At 44.1% G+C, this 17,392-nt stretch overlaps 1 protein-coding gene across 2 annotated transcripts in view; it reads left to right on the plus strand.

The window, feature by feature from the left end:
• Nucleotides 1–17,392, plus strand: part of SH3GL1 (SH3 domain containing GRB2 like 1, endophilin A2) — a 51,638-nt gene that overhangs the window by 24,467 nt on the left and 9,779 nt on the right. For both annotated transcript variants that reach the window (XM_007431235.4, XM_007431234.4), the window contains exons 2-5: nucleotides 8,667–8,735; nucleotides 11,443–11,515; nucleotides 15,064–15,207; nucleotides 17,201–17,334. In XM_007431235.4, the coding sequence (XP_007431297.1) occupies nucleotides 8,667–8,735; nucleotides 11,443–11,515; nucleotides 15,064–15,207; nucleotides 17,201–17,334 (420 nt within the window). The remainder of the gene's footprint in view (nucleotides 1–8,666; nucleotides 8,736–11,442; nucleotides 11,516–15,063; nucleotides 15,208–17,200; nucleotides 17,335–17,392) is intronic.

A 17,392-nucleotide genomic window follows, 5' to 3' on the forward strand; every position in this document is an offset into this window, starting at 1 on the left:
CACACTTGGACCATCCCCAGCCTGGGGAGAGGGGGAATGTGCAGTAGTTGCCAAAAAGGAAAAGCCACGCTGGTTGGGTGGAAGCTAAGCTTTGCTTCATGCTGCATCGCAACTGCGAAAGTAGCATGCACTTATTCTCCTTTCCCTTCATTGTTTAGAGCTGAGATCCCAAATTGCTGGGGGTTTTGCTTTGAAACATGCAAGCCTGTGTGGTTAAGCCGGGTGGGAATCTGTGGCGCCTCAGCCTTGTTTCACGTCATCTTAATTTCATATGTCCCACAGATGCAGCAGTGTAGGCAGCGCGTTGTATAGTCTTGTGTTCAGAAGCCTGTCTGTCTCATATCTGTGCTACACCCACACTTGGCACTTTGTAGTTTTGTTTTGTTTTTTAATTCCCCAACCCAAATTAAAGTGTTAAAATGAGGAATCAGTAAAGCCACTTTCAGAGCCATGAAGCGTATTGAGTGATTTTGACTCAGATTCCTTTTCACTCCCTCCTTCTCCAGCCTTATATGTTGGGGGCATCTACATCAGAGCCCAGGATAAGCTTTTTTTGATTCTAAAATCACATTTTGTTCTGAGATTAAGATCACTTTATTTATTTTTTATTTATATATCAAATTTGACACCACCCATCTCGCTGAAAAGCAACTCTGGGCGGTTTACAGAAGAGATAAAATCAATTAGAACTCAATATAAAAACAATCTTAAATAAATAATAAATAAATTCCAAGGAATGATAAAATTGGCGAACAGCTCAGGGAGTGTCATCAGGGCGCCAGCCACCCCCAGGACTGATTACAGCTCTTGTCGCCCCATGCAAGCTGACAGAGCCAGGCCTTAAGTCCTTTCTGGAAGACCGGGAGGGTAGGAGCCTGCCACACCTCTGGGGGGAGAATATTCCAAAGGGTTGCAGAGAAGGCTGTCCTCCTGGGCCCGCCAGCCAACATTCACTCACTGACGGGATCCACAACATGCCCTCTCTGCCTGACCAGGTGGGACGGGTGGATATAGTGGGGGTGAGACGGTCCCTCAGGTAACCCGGTCCCATGCCATGTAGGGCTTTAAAGGTGATAGCCAACACCTTGAACTGGACCCGGAAGCAGACTGGGACCCAATGCAGCTCACGGAGCAAAGGTGTAACGTGCCGTCCTTGGGGCACCTAAAGTTGCCCGCATGGCTGCGTTTTGAACCAGCTGAAGCTTCCGGATACTTTTCAAGGGTAGCCCCATGTAGAGTGCATTGCAATAGTCTATACAGGAGATGACTAGGGCCTGAGTGACTGACTGGAGGGACTCCCAATCCAGAAAAGGGAGCAACTGGTGCGCAACATGTAGCTGAGCAGGAGTCGTGAGTCCAGGAGGACCCCCAGGTTATGCACTGGGTCTGTCTGGGGCAGGGCAACCCTATCCAAAACCAAAGATGATAAATTCTTGGATACGGGGGGGGGGGGGGCTCCAATCCACAGCCACTCCATCTTACCAGGGTTCAGCTGAAGCCTGTTGTGCCCCATCCAGACCCCCACAGCCTCCAGGAACTGCGAAAGGGTGGTCACGGCATTACTCAAGTCACCCAGGATGGAGATGTATAACTGGGTATCATCTGCATATTGATGATCCCTCATCAGTGGTGACAGATGATCTCACCCAGTGGTTTCATGTAGATGTTAAAAAGGAGTGGAGAGAGTACCAAACCCTGCCAGACCCCACAGTGGAGAGGCTGTGCGCTGGATCTCTCACTCCCAATCAACACCGATTGGGATCGACCCTGGAGGAAGAGAACCAGCACAAGACTGTGCCACCCACCCCCAACTCCCCAAGTCAACCCAAAAGGATCCCATGGTTGATGGTATTGAAAGCCACTGAGAGGTCAAGAAGAGCAAGGATTGATGCACTACCCCCATCCTGTTCCCGCCAGAGATCATCCATGAGTGTGACCAATGCCATTTCCGTCTCGAATCTGGGCCTGAAACCTGACTGAAAAGGGTCCAGATAATTCGTTTCCTCCAGGATCCTCTGGAGCTGCAACGCCACCACCTTCTCAACCACCTTCTCTAAAAAGGGGAGCTGGGAGACTGGAGGAAAATTGTCCAGTATGGTGGGATTCAATGATGGTTTCTTGAGGAGGGGATGCACCAGTGCCTCTTTAAAGGCAGCCGGGAACACTCCCTCCCTCAAGGATGAATTTGCCATCACCTGGACCCACCCACATGTCACCTCCCGAGTAGCCCTAACCAGCCAGGAGGGACATGGATCTAGTTGACAAGTGGCAGCTGTTAAGTGAATCACGTAGTTGTTAAGGGAATCACACAGTTCACCATTGATTTTGCTTGTTGGAAGCTGGCTGGGAAGGTCACAAATGGCAATCATGTGACCCCAGGATGCTGCAACCGTTGTAAGTGCTAGCTGGTTGCCAAGCACCCGGATCGCAATCACATGACCGTGGGGATGCTGAGATGGTTGTAAGTGCAAGGACCAGATACAAGTCCCTTTGTTCAGCACTGTTATAACTTCGAACGTTAACTAAACAAATGGTTGTTAAGTGAGGACTACCTGTAATAATAACCTATTATTTCTAGGGTAATATTTCTATCCCACCTTAACCACTATACCCAACCAGCTATTTCATAATCTACCACCTATACTCTGTAACCAAAGGGTGCCTAAGCGACGGAGCCCTTTACAGGCTCTCACAAGGATGGCCTTCTGACTCACATCCCTGACATATGAATGAGGACTGTTGGGGCTTAGCTGTATGTGTGAAGCAGCCCACTGTGTCTTGTTCAGCAAACCATGGCTGAGCCACGGAGAAACAGCGGGGTATGTTTCATCCAGCTCACTCCTTTCCTTATGCAGGATATTTAGCTCAGGGCCAAGGGGGAAATCTACACCCAGCTGAGCTCAGCAGGCTGAATTTTATTTGCAGTACCCTGCATGCTGTGTGCACAAATGATTCATTTATTAAACCACTGATACAAATGTCCTTTGTGATAATGTTGAGGTTGTGTACTGTATGTGTTTTAGAGGAGTCACGTGGAATAAGGCTTCTTGGGTGTGACAAAAAGCCGAGAAAAATTATTCTGATATTGCAAAGGGCTGAATTACAGCATTGAGCAGGATCCCTAAAGAAAGCCCCTCAGTAGGTCTTGTCAGTGTCCATTTGTGGAATCTTCTCCCCAAGCAGGTTCATCAGAATCTTCCTTTGACATCTCCTCAACTTATATTATCTTTATTTTATTTATTTTTATTGATTTGATTATAATTTCTTTGATTGTTGCGAGCCACCCAGAGTTGTTGAGAGTCAGGCAGCATGCCAGTTTAATAAATTATAATAATTATTATTATTGTTATGCCAAAAGCTTTTAAAAACTGCAGAATAATTGCAGCTATTTTGCTTGCTGCAAGTTTGCATCCACTGTTTTAAATGTTGGGGATTTGGGGTCCTATTTTATATTATTATGTACTTTGTTCTGAGAGTATTTTAACATGCAGTTAAAAAAGAATTAAGATAAGACAAATCTTTAAAAATTCACCACATTTAAAATTTAAAAATAAGTGTTTAGACCTGGACAGTTGTGATTCCTTTTACTTGATAAAATGCTGTCAGTTACCAAATTTATTTGTGGTGGTGAATTGGGTGAAGCTCTTGGCAGTATGAAATAGAGATGAAACCGAACAGGAAAACTTTAATGGGGGGATTAATGTTGGTACGTAAATACTAGGCTTAAAAATAAACATAAACCAGTAGCTATGCAATCCATATTCTCAGGAGCAAAAATTCTGTGACCTGCTGCTGTTAAATCTTGAAATCATGCATATCAAGCAAATAAGTAGATTAAAAAAAAACCTAATTCTACTTTAATCTCCAATACAGATTTCCCAAAAGTTTTTGAATTGGATCCTACCTCCACCCCTTATGCACATTAGGGAAATTGTATCTGGTCATTTTCAGCTATATAAACAGAGAGCAAACCCCATCCCATTCTAGCACTGAAGATGTTACCTAGCCAAGTAACGAAACATTTGCAAGAAAAGAACCAAGCTCAGAGAACCCCAAGGACTCCACATTTTCTACACCGCATCACTGTCCTCAGTGCGGATTGTTGATGCGGTCGCAACCATTTTGCTAGTCATTTCAGATTGGGGCCACGGATTTATTCAGCCATTCAAAAGTCTTTGCTCAACAAACTCCTTTGGCTCATGAGCAGAGAGATGTACAATTTTAAAAAGAAAGGCCAGCAGCTGTCCATAACCTTTTTTTTTTTTTTTCCTGCGTTCCTTCACCAAAAACTGCAGCACAGTTCAGCAGATGCAAGTAAGTTTCTATAGAGAAGAATGAGAAAGAAGTGAAAGGAAAGACGGTCCCGCTCAGGGTGACCTGCTGGCTTGTATGGATGAATCATACGATCATTCAGTCATGTGAATGGATCAATCACCTGCATGACTTTCCCATTTTTGCCCCAATCAGAGTGTGATTGGGTCTGTGTATGTGTGAATGGCCTTGATCTCTCCTGGCCATAGTGTTGTGAACTGGAAGTTTAATTCTGTTTTTTGTGTCTATTCGCAGATCTCCCTCTGTTGTTTAAAAAAATAAAAAGGTAAATAGAAGCTTCTTTAGACCCGGCTGGTTCCTCCCCCCCCCTTTAAATCCCACTAACCTTACTGGGGATCTCTCTCCCCGGTTCGTGTCTGCATCGGCAGGGCCTCCTTTTAATTAATCCACAGGTTCTTTGATTTTGTTAGCGCCTGCGTGCCAGAATTAGCTCAAGTGGAAGGAAAAAGGATGCTTCCGTAATTTGATGCTATTTCAATCTTGCTGTGGTTTCTTTAGGAAAACTCCCCCCTTGTTTTTAATATTAGAGTCAACAGGAAGTTAATCGGTTTTGGTTTTGATTGTGGGCAATGATGCAGCTCAGGTAGGAATTAATTTAAGCAGTTCTTCCTACAAAACACCCTTTGGCTACAGTCTTGAGCTAGAAACCACAGATTAGAAAATAGGGGTGAGTGTTATACATTTGCTGAATTTTCACATACTCAACAGGACACACGCACATGTGAAAGCACTTAGCTTGGCATTCTTGATTACAATAAGGGTTTGAATTTTTTTTTTAGATGTTTTATCCTGCCTTTATTATTTTTTATGAATAATTCAGGGCAGCGAACATACCTAATACTCCTTTCTCCTCCTATTTTCCACACAACAACAACCCTGTGAGGTGGGTTGGGCTGAGAGAGAGGGACTGGCCCAAAGTCACCCAGCCAGTTTTCATGTGTAAGGCAGGACCAGAACTCACCATCTCCTGGTTTCTAGCCTGGAGTGTTCATCACTAAACCAAATTGGATTGTGACTTCCCAGAGGGGTATGAGCAACTTCAGTAGGGTTGGAAAATTTTGTAAAACCTGGTCTGGCTTGTACAGGCAAGGTGGGAATGTTGGTAAAACTCACTCTGGGCCTTACTCCCTCCTTTATCAGTGTAAGATCTCTGTGTGCCTGTATAATATCCGTCCATATCCTTCCTGACCATAATCCCAGTGAAATCATAATTTGATTCACGGGGGAAGTTACAGAAATGTTTTATTTTAGGGTGCTGTGGTGCCACAAAATTTGAGAATCCTTGCATTAAAATGTTACAGCTTTGATTAACATTGTCAGCCTAATAAAATAGAATACTTCTCCTATTAAATGCATTTTTTTGCAACCAAGCTAAGCATAGTAGATTATATTTACTCTCCTGTGACCGGGAATATCATAAAGAAAGTCACAGTATGCATTGCCTGTGATTCTACCAGCCATGATCCCAGCAACGGAAGGGCTGAAGTGAGTCTCAAGGCATGCTTCTGTATCCAACAATAACACTTCCTGAGTGCATCTTTCCCAATAGCACACATCCAGATAACATGTATGGGTTAGTATCTCTCTCAACTGCAGCTGTGTTTTTTTTCCATTGCATATGCTCCATGATATTGCAGTGATTTTTTTTTTTTTAAAAAAAATCATGATTTGCCTTACAGAAGAAAAGAAATGTACTCATCAAAGGGGTTCCTGGAAAGCTGTATTTGGCCACCTTGGTAACTGCCAGCATTTTATTAAAAAAAAGGAATCACAACAGTCCAGGTCTATTCTAAAGGGGCAAGTTGGTAGAAAGAATGAAAACAGATACTGAATCACAAATCAGAATTACTTTAGCTGGATCAAAGATAGTCTAGCTTGTGTATTTTGATAAAAAGCTCAAACTGAACAGCAGAGCGAGACTGGAAAGAGTGAAATGTGGAAGTTGGCCCCTGTGTGCAGCCAGGTTAAGTTCAGGATGTGAGTCTTCCCTGCAGAAGCACGTGGGCATTGATCATGAGGCTGGAGGACTTTAAATGTCAGGCCCGTGGCTTGCCACCTTCAGAGGGCAAAGGGAAAAAAGTTTACAAATCTAAATTAAAACACACACCCCAGGAACAGAGAACATGGACATCAGTTAAGGCCTGAAAAGCAAAAACCCCTCACCTTTCAAGCAGTGCAATGAGCAGAAAACAAGGAACTGATAACCATGAAGGACAAGAAGAAGAGAGGCATTTAATGGAAGGAGTAGGATGTGAAACTGGAAGGAGGAGCCAGATGCAAAGCAGGGTTCCCAAGTTGTTCAGTTTGAGCAACAGCAGCGTCACCAAGAGATTGGGTAGGTGGAGCTCCATAACGATTGATCGAAGTCAAGGCGAGCAGATGAACATTGTCAGAAAGTAGATCTTGAATTGGGAACCCTGGACCAGGAATGGCCTTATGGGATTTTAAGTCCCATAATCCTGTGCTGGCTGGGTGATTATGGAAACTTAGATCCACCCCATAGAGGGTGCCAAGATGGAGAAGGCTGATAGAAGTCGGACATGTGTGCTATTTTAGCCATCACATCTTCTCCATGTTGTGTGTTTGTCTGTGAACATTAATCTTGTGGTATCTAAAGGAGGTTTCTCCTGGATGCTTGCTTTCTGTTTTCATCCAGCAAGGAAATCAGGAAGAACCAACAACTGCAGTTCGTCCTCTCCTCCCCTCTTCACTGAGATGGGTGGGATTCCAGGAAACAAGACCAATGATGTCTGAGCATGTGCAAACCAGCCATGGTTTAGGGCCACGTGGAATAGGCTGTTAGAACGTGGTCTCTTCCATCGTCTCTTATGACAGTGTGTGAACGGGGGCTGCGCAGGAAATTGAATCTGTATGTCTGCAGAAGGTCCGTAGTTTTAACCCGTGCCTGGCGAGGCTCTCCCAGTTCCTCTGTGACTGTGCAGAATCACAGTATTGGAAGATTCGTTCGAGGTCATTTCATTCAACTGTCTTCCTTTCTTTGAGATTATTCAAAAGGTTAAAAGGCAGGATATACTTTTTAAATACCATCATCATCGTGTAAATTGCTGCCCTGGAAAAAGGAAGTCCAGGCTATGCTAAATACCTCTAGGGCAGTGCTTCTCCGTCTTGGCAGCTTCAAGATGTGTGGACATCAACTCCCAGAATTCCCCAGCCAGCATGCTAGCTAGGGAATTCTGGGAGTTAACGTCCATACATCTTAGAGGAAGCTCACCATTTTTTATGAACTCGTATTCACCTTTCAGGCAGTTCTTATCAATTCTTCCTAAGTTAGCTGAAACCCTAACCCTGATCCTAAATTAGCTGAAACTCAGCGGCACCATCATGGATTTTGGATGTGCTGGAAACTGGACGGTGGGCCTTCTATGGAGGAATCAGTTGCCTTGTCACAGAGGGTGGCTGCTGTAGAAAACATGCTGTAACATTAAGAAGCGGTTTAAAGCAACATATTTTGTAGGCCAGTCACCAAAAATTAAATTTAGGGAAGGTCTGTTGGACTCAGTACTGGTCTTACGGTGTGGTATACACGCTAACCCATTCTGGACAAGGTGATAATGCAAGCATGGTGGGCATTCTTAAACCAATTTTCCTGATGTGGTTCTAGACTTCAAATCCTGTTATCTTTGGTTGGTACAGCCAATCTGAATGGCCCCACGCTGGCTTGTCCTTTGGATGAACCAGAACTCAGGTCATTCTGTGCAAAGCAAGTATACATTGATGGCTGTGTTCCAAACAATCAGATGAAATGGTGATGTCTTGCTGTTTTCTATCGTACAAAATAAAACAGATGTTCTTTAAAGAGGCAGAGGAGTTGAACATTTCAAATAGCACCCTCGTATTAGCCTTTCTTGAGGCCTTTGTCAGGTTTCTCCCTGGCAAGCTGGACTGGAATAGCTAAACAGGTACCCAAAGTAATCAAAAGAATGACCATCGGTTCATTATTTTGATAACAGCCAGGTTTGGTATCAGGCTTCTGACTGTATGGGAATGAGAACCCATAACTCTGCAGTTTGATTAGGCATTTAAGGGTAGATGATTGGTGTCTTTTTTTACTGGATGAGCATTTGTGTTTAAATGTACTGTTTTTATTGTTGTAGTTTGTTATATTTCTTGTAAGCCGCTAGGAGTGATTTTGAGTTGGGTGGTATCAAAGCACCTGTAATAAATACATACCTGTACAGGTAGTCCTTTGCTTTACAGACCTGCAAAAGTTGTAAAGTTACTTTTTCATCTCCGTCGTAACCGCAAACAGTCGCTCTCTGAGGCAGTCACTAAATGAGGACTACCTATAATCAATACATACTCTTGGTTCACAGCTGGTCAGCGAGAAGGTTGGTGGGGCTGAAGGAACCAAGTTGGATGAGGACTTCAAAGAAATGGAGAAGGTGAGTAACCAAATTATAACCAAATAATGCATGAAACAATGGGATGAATACTGTATACATGCATGCAATGCCTTTGGTATTCCCTGCAACTATATCCAGCCCAAGATAGACTCTCTTTGTAACAACATTTAGCTGACCTTAGCTGTTCCCCAAAACTTAGCAGAGCCATAGAATCATAGACTACTGGAATTGAAAGGATTGTTTAATTTTAATTTAATTTTACAATTTAGAGGCCGCTCAATTCCACAAGACTCTGGGCAGCTTACAACTTTAAAAGCAAGAAACAATAATGAAGGAACCAAATTCATAGACATACAGAAAAGAACAACCCATAACATTAAAAAAAAACTACAAGGATCATATCCCAAGGCCTGGGAGAATAACTAGGTTTTCAACAATTTCCTGAACATTGTCGTGATGGGAGCTGTGTGGATCTCTGGGAGAACGCTGTTTCAGAGGGCAGGTGCTGCCACAGAGAAGCGAGTTCCTAGGTCCTAATAGATAGCATTGTTTAACTGAAGAGACCTGGAGCATACTCGGTTTTCCCGATCTTAGAGCTAGTCCAGCCCTTGGCAGTGTGCAAGGAAACTAATTCAGTCATCCTCCAGACTTAGCTGACCAGCCTCTTCCTAAAAACGTCCAGAGTTGGAGAAGCCACAATTTACGTAGCTAGGCTCTTCCACTGTTGGACTGATTTTACCATCCTGGTCAATTATGGTTAAGGCTTAGAAAGGAGACCACAAGGAACAACCAGGGCTAGAGGCTGAACTGGGAAGTCAAAACGCCGTGGCAAACCACTTCTGCATGCCAAGAAAACTGCAAGACCTGAGCTTGACTAGATGGAGACGTATTTTTATTTTACATAAGACAGTGGTAAAGTCCCTTACTTGTGTATCAAGGTTCCCAGTTTAATCTACCCCCTAAGGCAGGGAAAATGATCCATCTGTTATCTGACAAACCAGTGCCATTCCACATCGATAACACCAAACTACTGTATATGACGACAGCCCGCACAGAGTATATCTTAAATGTCAGTGTTTTTTTTTTCCAGTGCATTTTCTTGCCACTGTGTTCCAGACATGATGTCAAATTATTTATTTTAATAAGGAGCTTGCCAAGCACCTTAACTGATGTTACTTTGCTTTTTTTAATTAAAAAATGCATTTGCAAATTTCCCTGGGAGCACATACAAAACCCTTTAAATTCACAAATCTAAACCAGAAACTTAAAAAAAAACTAGCACGTATATAAACACCCAGACAGGCAGTAATACTTGTCAGGAAAAATAAAACCAAATTTCCATTGCACGTTAAATGTTAACATATTCAAAGCATGGAATATTAACTGATTGAAAAGGCCTGGCAGAATCAAAACATCTTTGGCCTGGCAAATATAACACCAGGCAGTTCTGATGGGGAGGGCATTCCAGAGCTGGGTGTGGCCACTAATAAAATGATTTGCTCTCAGGTAACCAACCTGCACATTTCAGCTTGGCAAAGTACTTGGAGTAGCGCTCAAAAGCACAACAGCACCCAGCCCTCTTATCTTTTAAAGTGGATTGATTTCATTTTTAGTTTGCTTAAGAACAAGAGAAGTCCTTTAGACCAATTCCATAATTCATAAAGACAGGATGACAAGATTTCCTTCTCCTGGCAGCCAAAGGTTGTCATTGTTCTCTTTACTTTGCAATGAAAGGACTCAAAATCAAAGCAATTATTGATTGGGATTTTTTCCCCATTCTTTCCTTACGATGTTTTCAAAAGGGACGCTGTTAGGGAAGTCGGTTTTTCAAACACCAGTCGCTGGCCAGCGCAAGAGAAGAGGGGTCAGCAGATTTGGGGGCACCCATGCCTTGCAAAAGTACAAAGTATTTTCAGGGGAGATGCCTTTCATTCATTCACTCACTCACTGACACAGTCGCTGTCAGCCTTGCAAGGTAGTCCAGACAAGAAGCACACCCAGGAGTACTAGCTCTAACTTTATTATAAGATTACATTGACAGAATCTTGCAAGTCTGAAAGTACATCTCTCCCCCATCACCTTTACAGTCCAAGAAACTAGGGAGGTTCCTTCTGAGACATTTGCCACGTCCCCATTCCTTCTGCGGGCTCAGCTGACGCTTATCTGATTGTTGTCTAGTCTGTGGCTCTTCCTCCTGTCTCCCATGGTCATTCCCACATAGCATTATAGTCATCCAAACACCCACCCACCCACCTATCTGATTTATATCCTGACTATTTATTTTACCCTTAAACAGGAGAGGTAACCTTTGGGTGGCTTCACATTTTGGGAGCCCAGGGGTCCCACTTGGTGGCAGGTGGACCTCATACTTTACTTGGTCTGGGAGTCCGTTTTGACAGTGGTGATGGGTCCTGACTTTTTTGTTAAGCCTAACGCAGAATTTGATCTACCATTGTCTCATGTTTCCTGCCTCAAAATGATGAGCTGTTATACCATCAGTTTTCAGCTGTGGTGATCAGAAGAAAGTCCAAGGGCTGCCAAGAAAGGTGTCAGGTTCAGGTTCGAGGGCTATGAATTTTGTATTTTAGTTATTTAGGGATATTTTTATTTGTTTATAAGGTCTAAGGTACCCACCCAATATGATTAGCCATCGCCAGCTTAATGATACCTCCAAAAATGAAGTTAATGGACCCCCTTATTACCTCATTTTTATTATGTTGTCAACTCATGACTTCTATTTCTACAGAAAGTGGACCTTACCAGCAAGGCTGTTACAGAAATCTTGGCAAGAACGACAGAATACCTTCAACCTAACCCCGGTAAGAGTTGTGCCATCATTGGCAAATGCTGAGTTTGTTCCTTCCATTGTGTTTCTGTTGTGAGAAACCTGCATTGGCCATTTTTCCCTTGGAGACCTAAAAAGAAGTCCCACCACCTCTTGAGGGGAAAAAATGCATTGCTTGGTTACTGTTCAGTGCTAGGCAAGAGGAAACACTCCAGTGGAAGGAAGAAAGAGAACTTCACAAAACACATTGGTGCAGCCAAGCGGTCATTTTCATTTGGTGATTTTGTGGCCAGACATCTTCATTTCATTTATATCAACCTTCTTGAACTTGGAACCTTCTGGGTGGGATGGTCTCTAGCCCCTGTAATTACTCAGGAGCCAGCACACTTGCAAAGGCAGCAAGTTGAGGAAAGTTATGATTCTGCAATGTACGTGATCTGGAGGGGTCTGCTAGACCAGTGTTTCTCAACCTTGGCCACTTTAAGATATGTGGACTTCAACTTCCAGAATTCCCCAGCCAGCCATGCCAAAGGTGGAGATTGCATCCAGGATAGCTTGCTATGCAGTCTTGGAGCAAAGCCCAGTCCTTCATGATCTCCCCATCTCTGTCAGGATTATTGCAATGACTTCCCTTCGGGTTGCCTTTCAAGACTGCTTGGAAACTACCCTTGGTCCAAAATACAGTTGCCCATTTAGTGACCTACCTGGGTTGACGTAACAGAATAACCACTCAACAGTAGGAACTACGATGGTTGCTGCTAGGTTTCTGGGTCTGGTTGAAAAGGCTGGTTAAGATCCCTTTTTGGCTTAGATCCTCGGTTTCCGCAGGAGCATCTTGTCCGAGTAGAATCCACCCTCCCTGGACATGTCTTCTAACTAGGGAGGTATCTTCCCGGTTCCTTCCCATCTGGAGGTCCAAGGGATGAAGTGGTAGAAGCCAAGTTTTCTGTGGTCAGCCTGGGCCTATAGAACCCTCTCCTCACCAGGATTTGAAAGGCTCCCTCCCTTTACCTGGCAGGAAAGACACTGTACTGATCTGTGGGAATATCCTTGAGAGACAGGAGGAGGAAGAGCCGCAGCCAGGGTGATGGTAAGGTGAGGGACCTCTCAGCCCACAGAAGGAATGGGGGCATGGAAAGCATCTCAGAGGGAACCCTCCCCAGTTCCCAGGAAAGCAAAGGGGCGGAGGAGAGGTGTGTTTTCAAACTTGCAAGATCCTGTTACTGTAACCTTACAGTAAAGGTAATGTTGGTACTCATGGTTCTGGTTTCTTGTCTGGAGCTCCTCGAAGGGCTTGACATCAATCTTGCAAGTCAGAAAGGATGCCTCTCCCCCCTCACCTTTGCTTTCTGGGGAATTGGAGAGGGTCCCCTCCGAGACGCTTTCCACGCCCCCATTCCTTCTGGGGGCCGAGAGGTCCCTCACCTCACCATCGCCCCAGCTGCAGCTCTTCCTCCTCCTGTCTCTCAAGGACGCCATATTCCCACAGACTGTTATGGACTGCCCACCTCCACTGGGTTTCTGGGGCATAGGTAGTCTGTAAGGGTGGCTGATGTTTATGGTGTTCTGTGTCTGAGGTTTATCCTAGGTTTTTACCTTGAATTTGAGGACTTTAGATGGTGATGATTTTTTATCTTTGACTGCTGAGAACCACCCAGAATCTAGGATGGAAATGGCTTCCAAATGTTGCAAAATGAGTAGGGAAGTAAATACAGGCAATCCCCTGGTTAAGAACGAATTCCCTTCCTAAGTCTATTTTGAACTCGAATTTGCAAGCCAGAACTCATACTTACGAACGGGCTGCCTATTGATGGCTGGTGTGGGTCTTCCGGGCTGCCTATTACTAAAAATGGTGGACAGCGTTCTCCTTCCTTGAGCTGATGAACCGCTGAAGCCACGCAAAGTTTTCATGAACTGCTATAAACCGCTGAAAACAGGCTGTATATTAAAAACATGCGGTTTTAACGGTTCATGAAAACATTGTGCGGCTTCAGCAGTTGTTGGCTCGAGGAAGGAGAATGCCTCCACCATTGTCCGTTGTCCATAAGTTGGATGTTCATAACCCAGGGACTGCTTGTAAGGGTAATGCCTGGGCCAAAATGGCTTTCACAGACTTTTGTCATCTCTCTTCCCCAGGACCCTCAAAATTGCACTGTCAACATTCTATTAAAAATTATCCATTCTCAGTAGGGTTACTGCTGTCTATTTTTCATAGAAACATAGAAGGGTGGGAAGGGACTTTGGAGGTCATCTAGTCCAACCCCCTCCAGTGCAGGAACATTGTTTTGTTTTAAAGATGGAGTGCCAATGTCTTAAGCTTCTGGTAGGCAAAATGCCCACCCAAAATCATCCTTGCCCCTCTGATGATGTCCCCTTATTGCCAACACATCCTTGGAAATTCTGCTTGCATGTCCCCCCACCCCAATATTTCTGGAAGCCATCCCAAAAGCAAGACCAAGAGCCAACAGGAAGGCTATCAAAAACCTGGAACTAAATAGCTTTATTAGCCCTAACCATCCCACTTAACGTTGGGCACAGAAGTGGATCGGAAGCCGTGCAAGACAACCTTGTATTGCGACATCGCAACCCAAGTTCTGCCTTTCCGTACTTCCACGCAACGTGCCAATCCAAGTACCAAAGCAGAGCTCTGCCAGGTGCACGGGGCAACAAGAATTTTAATCAACCCTGGGGGTGGATGATCTTCCCTGAGCTACTTGCCAGTTAACATCAACTCTTCGACTATATTTATTTCTTATTTATTTAGATCTGTTTTATATTGTATTTTTAACTGATTTTAGCTTCACTGTAAACCGCCCAGAGTTGTGTGTTTTTTTTTAATGCAATGGGCGGTGACAAATTTGATATATAAATAAAAATGAAAAGGGGAGGAATCTTCACCAAGGCCCGGCGATGCACGTTCTGTCACCCGCCCCCCTCTTGGCAAAGGCCCCTGGGCAAGCGGGCCTCGATTCTTCTTGGAAGGGGTGCTGTTGTAAGCACGCTGGTCTGCAGTTCATTGGAGGGCTGAGAAACCCGGTCCCAGCCCACTGGGCCGTCACCGGCCCCCTTGGTCATGGAAAGGGACCCTGAGCAAATGGAGGGCTGCGGGTGAGGCTTCCCCAGCTGGGATCTTTCATTTGCAGTGGCTGTTGCCACAGAAAGCTGGGCTGATCCGGCCAGCAGGGCAGATTCTTGTGACCTGCAGTCAGTTCTTGGAACCAGCCTGTGTTCCAGCACACTTTCCAGCCACATTTATGAGAAAAGCCCTCCAGGGATTAATTGGGACTTGGCCGAAAGGCTTAAGACATTTCTCTTCGCCCCCCTTCCCCCTCCTTTTTTTTCTTTCTTTTTTTTTTTTTTTGGCAAGCTTCACCCAGAGCTATTTTCTGCTTCCTACCTTGGAAAGCAGCCTTGCTTTTAAAAGCAAAGGAGCCTGTGATATTTCTGGATGATTCAGGCGATAGGTTTTCTTGGCCAGCGAGCCGGTCTGTGATTTCTTTTCAGAATTGGAAATCAGGTGACCCTGAGCAAGGCTGCAGAATGGAAAGTCAACTGTGGCTGCTTTTTTCCCCCTTGTGCCAGCGTCCCGGGCAAAATTGACTATGCTGAACACGGTATCCAAGATCCGAGGGCAAGTGAAGAATCCAGGGTACCCCCAGTCCGAAGGCCTCCTTGGCGAATCCATGATCCGATATGGCAAGGAGCTGGGCGAAGACTCCAACTTCGGTGAGCATCTGTCGCCCTGATGAAGCAATGGGTGCCTCCAGTTTGCAGAAAGTAAAATTCTATGTCCAGGTTTAAAAAACAAAAACAGAAAAACACTGTTCCTATGTCCACATAATACACTATGTCAGCATGAACCAGGTCTTGGCTGAGTATACTGTCCCAGTTCACACCCTGCGAACAATGACTGTGACTGGATTTCCAACAGCGTGCTGAATCATAAACACTCCAACTCCATTTTAGCCTAATTTAAGGTGTTCTACAAACCTAGCTGCTGTTCTGAGAGGAATGAGTTTAATTCAGAGCAGAAGAATTTGTTCTCTCTACCTTAAAGAAAAATGTGGAAGATGCTTGTATGTGTAGGGTGGGAGAAAAAGATTCCCTCTGTTGGGGAGATGCTTTTATTGGGTTTCCACTTATACCTAAAGGTGCATTTAGGATAGCATCCAAGTGCCCTAACAAGCCCACGAGGAGTCTCTGGCTTCAGCACCCACTTCTCACATCTCCTCCTCTTCCTGCATAACTGACAGAAGAACTCCTACTAACTGTACTTGAAATGATTCCTGGTTTCTTTTTAAGATACACACTGTGGATCATGGTTTATAACACATGGATGCGTTCTGCAAAATAGCGAGACATTCCAGAGTGTGTAGTTGGCTTGTACAGGGCTTCTTCATGCCAGCTGATGTCTTCCAGATGTGGTGGACTTTCAGAACTGTATTTAACTTTGGAGGGATGTGCTAGGGACTGCATTCCAAAAAATAGACAGGCCCAGGATACAGGAGCTGGGGAAGAACAAAAATGGCATTTGATTGAATTTAAATTAATTAAATTAAATTTATATTAAACATTTTCGTGCCAATTTTGGAGGGTTTTAAGAGTTGTAGCAAAGTTTTTGTGGGCCTTGGAACTCAGATTGTGTGTGTCTGTTTTAAATCATGATTTTTAATTCATTTGTAATGATCAGCCGGGAACTGGGAGAAAACAAAACTTGGGTCAGCTGTTGTGCAGGAAAAGGAGAGGAGAGATTATTGTATGTGCCCCATCCTTCTTCTCCTGAGTTCTCATTATACAGAATTCCATATTTATCTAATTTTAGCAACCTCATTCAGAGAGTGACTTCCCATATAGGCAAAATAGTATGTGAAAAAATAAGCAAGGATTAGACAGAATCAAAGAATCATAGAATGTAAGAACTGAAAGCAATTTCTGAAATCATCTAATCCAACCCCCCAGACCCTTCTAACCTTCCATTCTATGATTTCTTCCCTTTGGGTTTTTTCTCCTAAAATACTAGTTGAGGATGCTAAGAGTTCCCAGAGTACTACAAATTAATTTAGAGCAGGATAAGGAACTGGATCAGAAATCAGTGTGGAAGAATGAAATGTAAGAAGATTTAAAAATTATGCTTGCTGGTTGTAAAAACAAAGTTAAACTAAATCTTAAACAGTTATGGGCAGACTCCTGGAACCTGAATAATATGGAACAGTGTTTCTCAACCTTGGCCATTTTAAGATGTGTGGACCAACTCCCAGAATTCCCCAGCCAGCATGCTTTTATTAGAACAGCTATAGTAACAGAATCTTGCAAGTCTGGATACGCTTCCCTTCCTCTTTTACCTCCTTCATCTGGACTCAAGCCTCGTTTATCTGATCATGCTTCTCTCTCTCTCCTTTAAAGCCATCCTCTGTACTCAATACAGACAATGCATTTATCAGTTTGACCAATTGTGTCCACTTCAGCTAACAGCATCTCTTCAGGTCCTTAGATCTTTCCCATAGCCTCCTTCCTGATCCTTCTGACTAGAGGCACCCAAGATTAATCCTGATCCCTGGTTCTCTGCTTGTAAGCAATGCTCCTCATAGATTGTATGCTGGATCAAAACCATGGCAAGGCTCTGAGGCATGAAATGCCTTGCTCATAAGCTTCAGTTGGTCCCACTTTCTCCCTTCTCATCCCATCCCAACTGCTCTGGTCTTTTTCCATGTGGGTAAAGGCGATGCCTTGCTTGATGCTGGAGAATCAATGAAGCGCCTGGCCGAAGTGAAGGATTCTCTGGACATCGAAGTCAAGCAGAACTTCATTGATCCCCTTCAGAATTTGTGCGATAAGGACTTGAAAGAGATCCAGGTAATCTGGGGGTGTATGTGTGACTTGATGGGGATTTTGGAGGAAGACCTCATCGGAT

This window comes from Python bivittatus, unplaced genomic scaffold (assembly GCF_059951505.1).
Source record: "Python bivittatus isolate LINGU-HERP-01145 unplaced genomic scaffold, Pbiv_v1 ctg000580_np1212, whole genome shotgun sequence".
Classification (NCBI taxonomy): Eukaryota; Metazoa; Chordata; class Lepidosauria; order Squamata; family Pythonidae; genus Python; species Python bivittatus.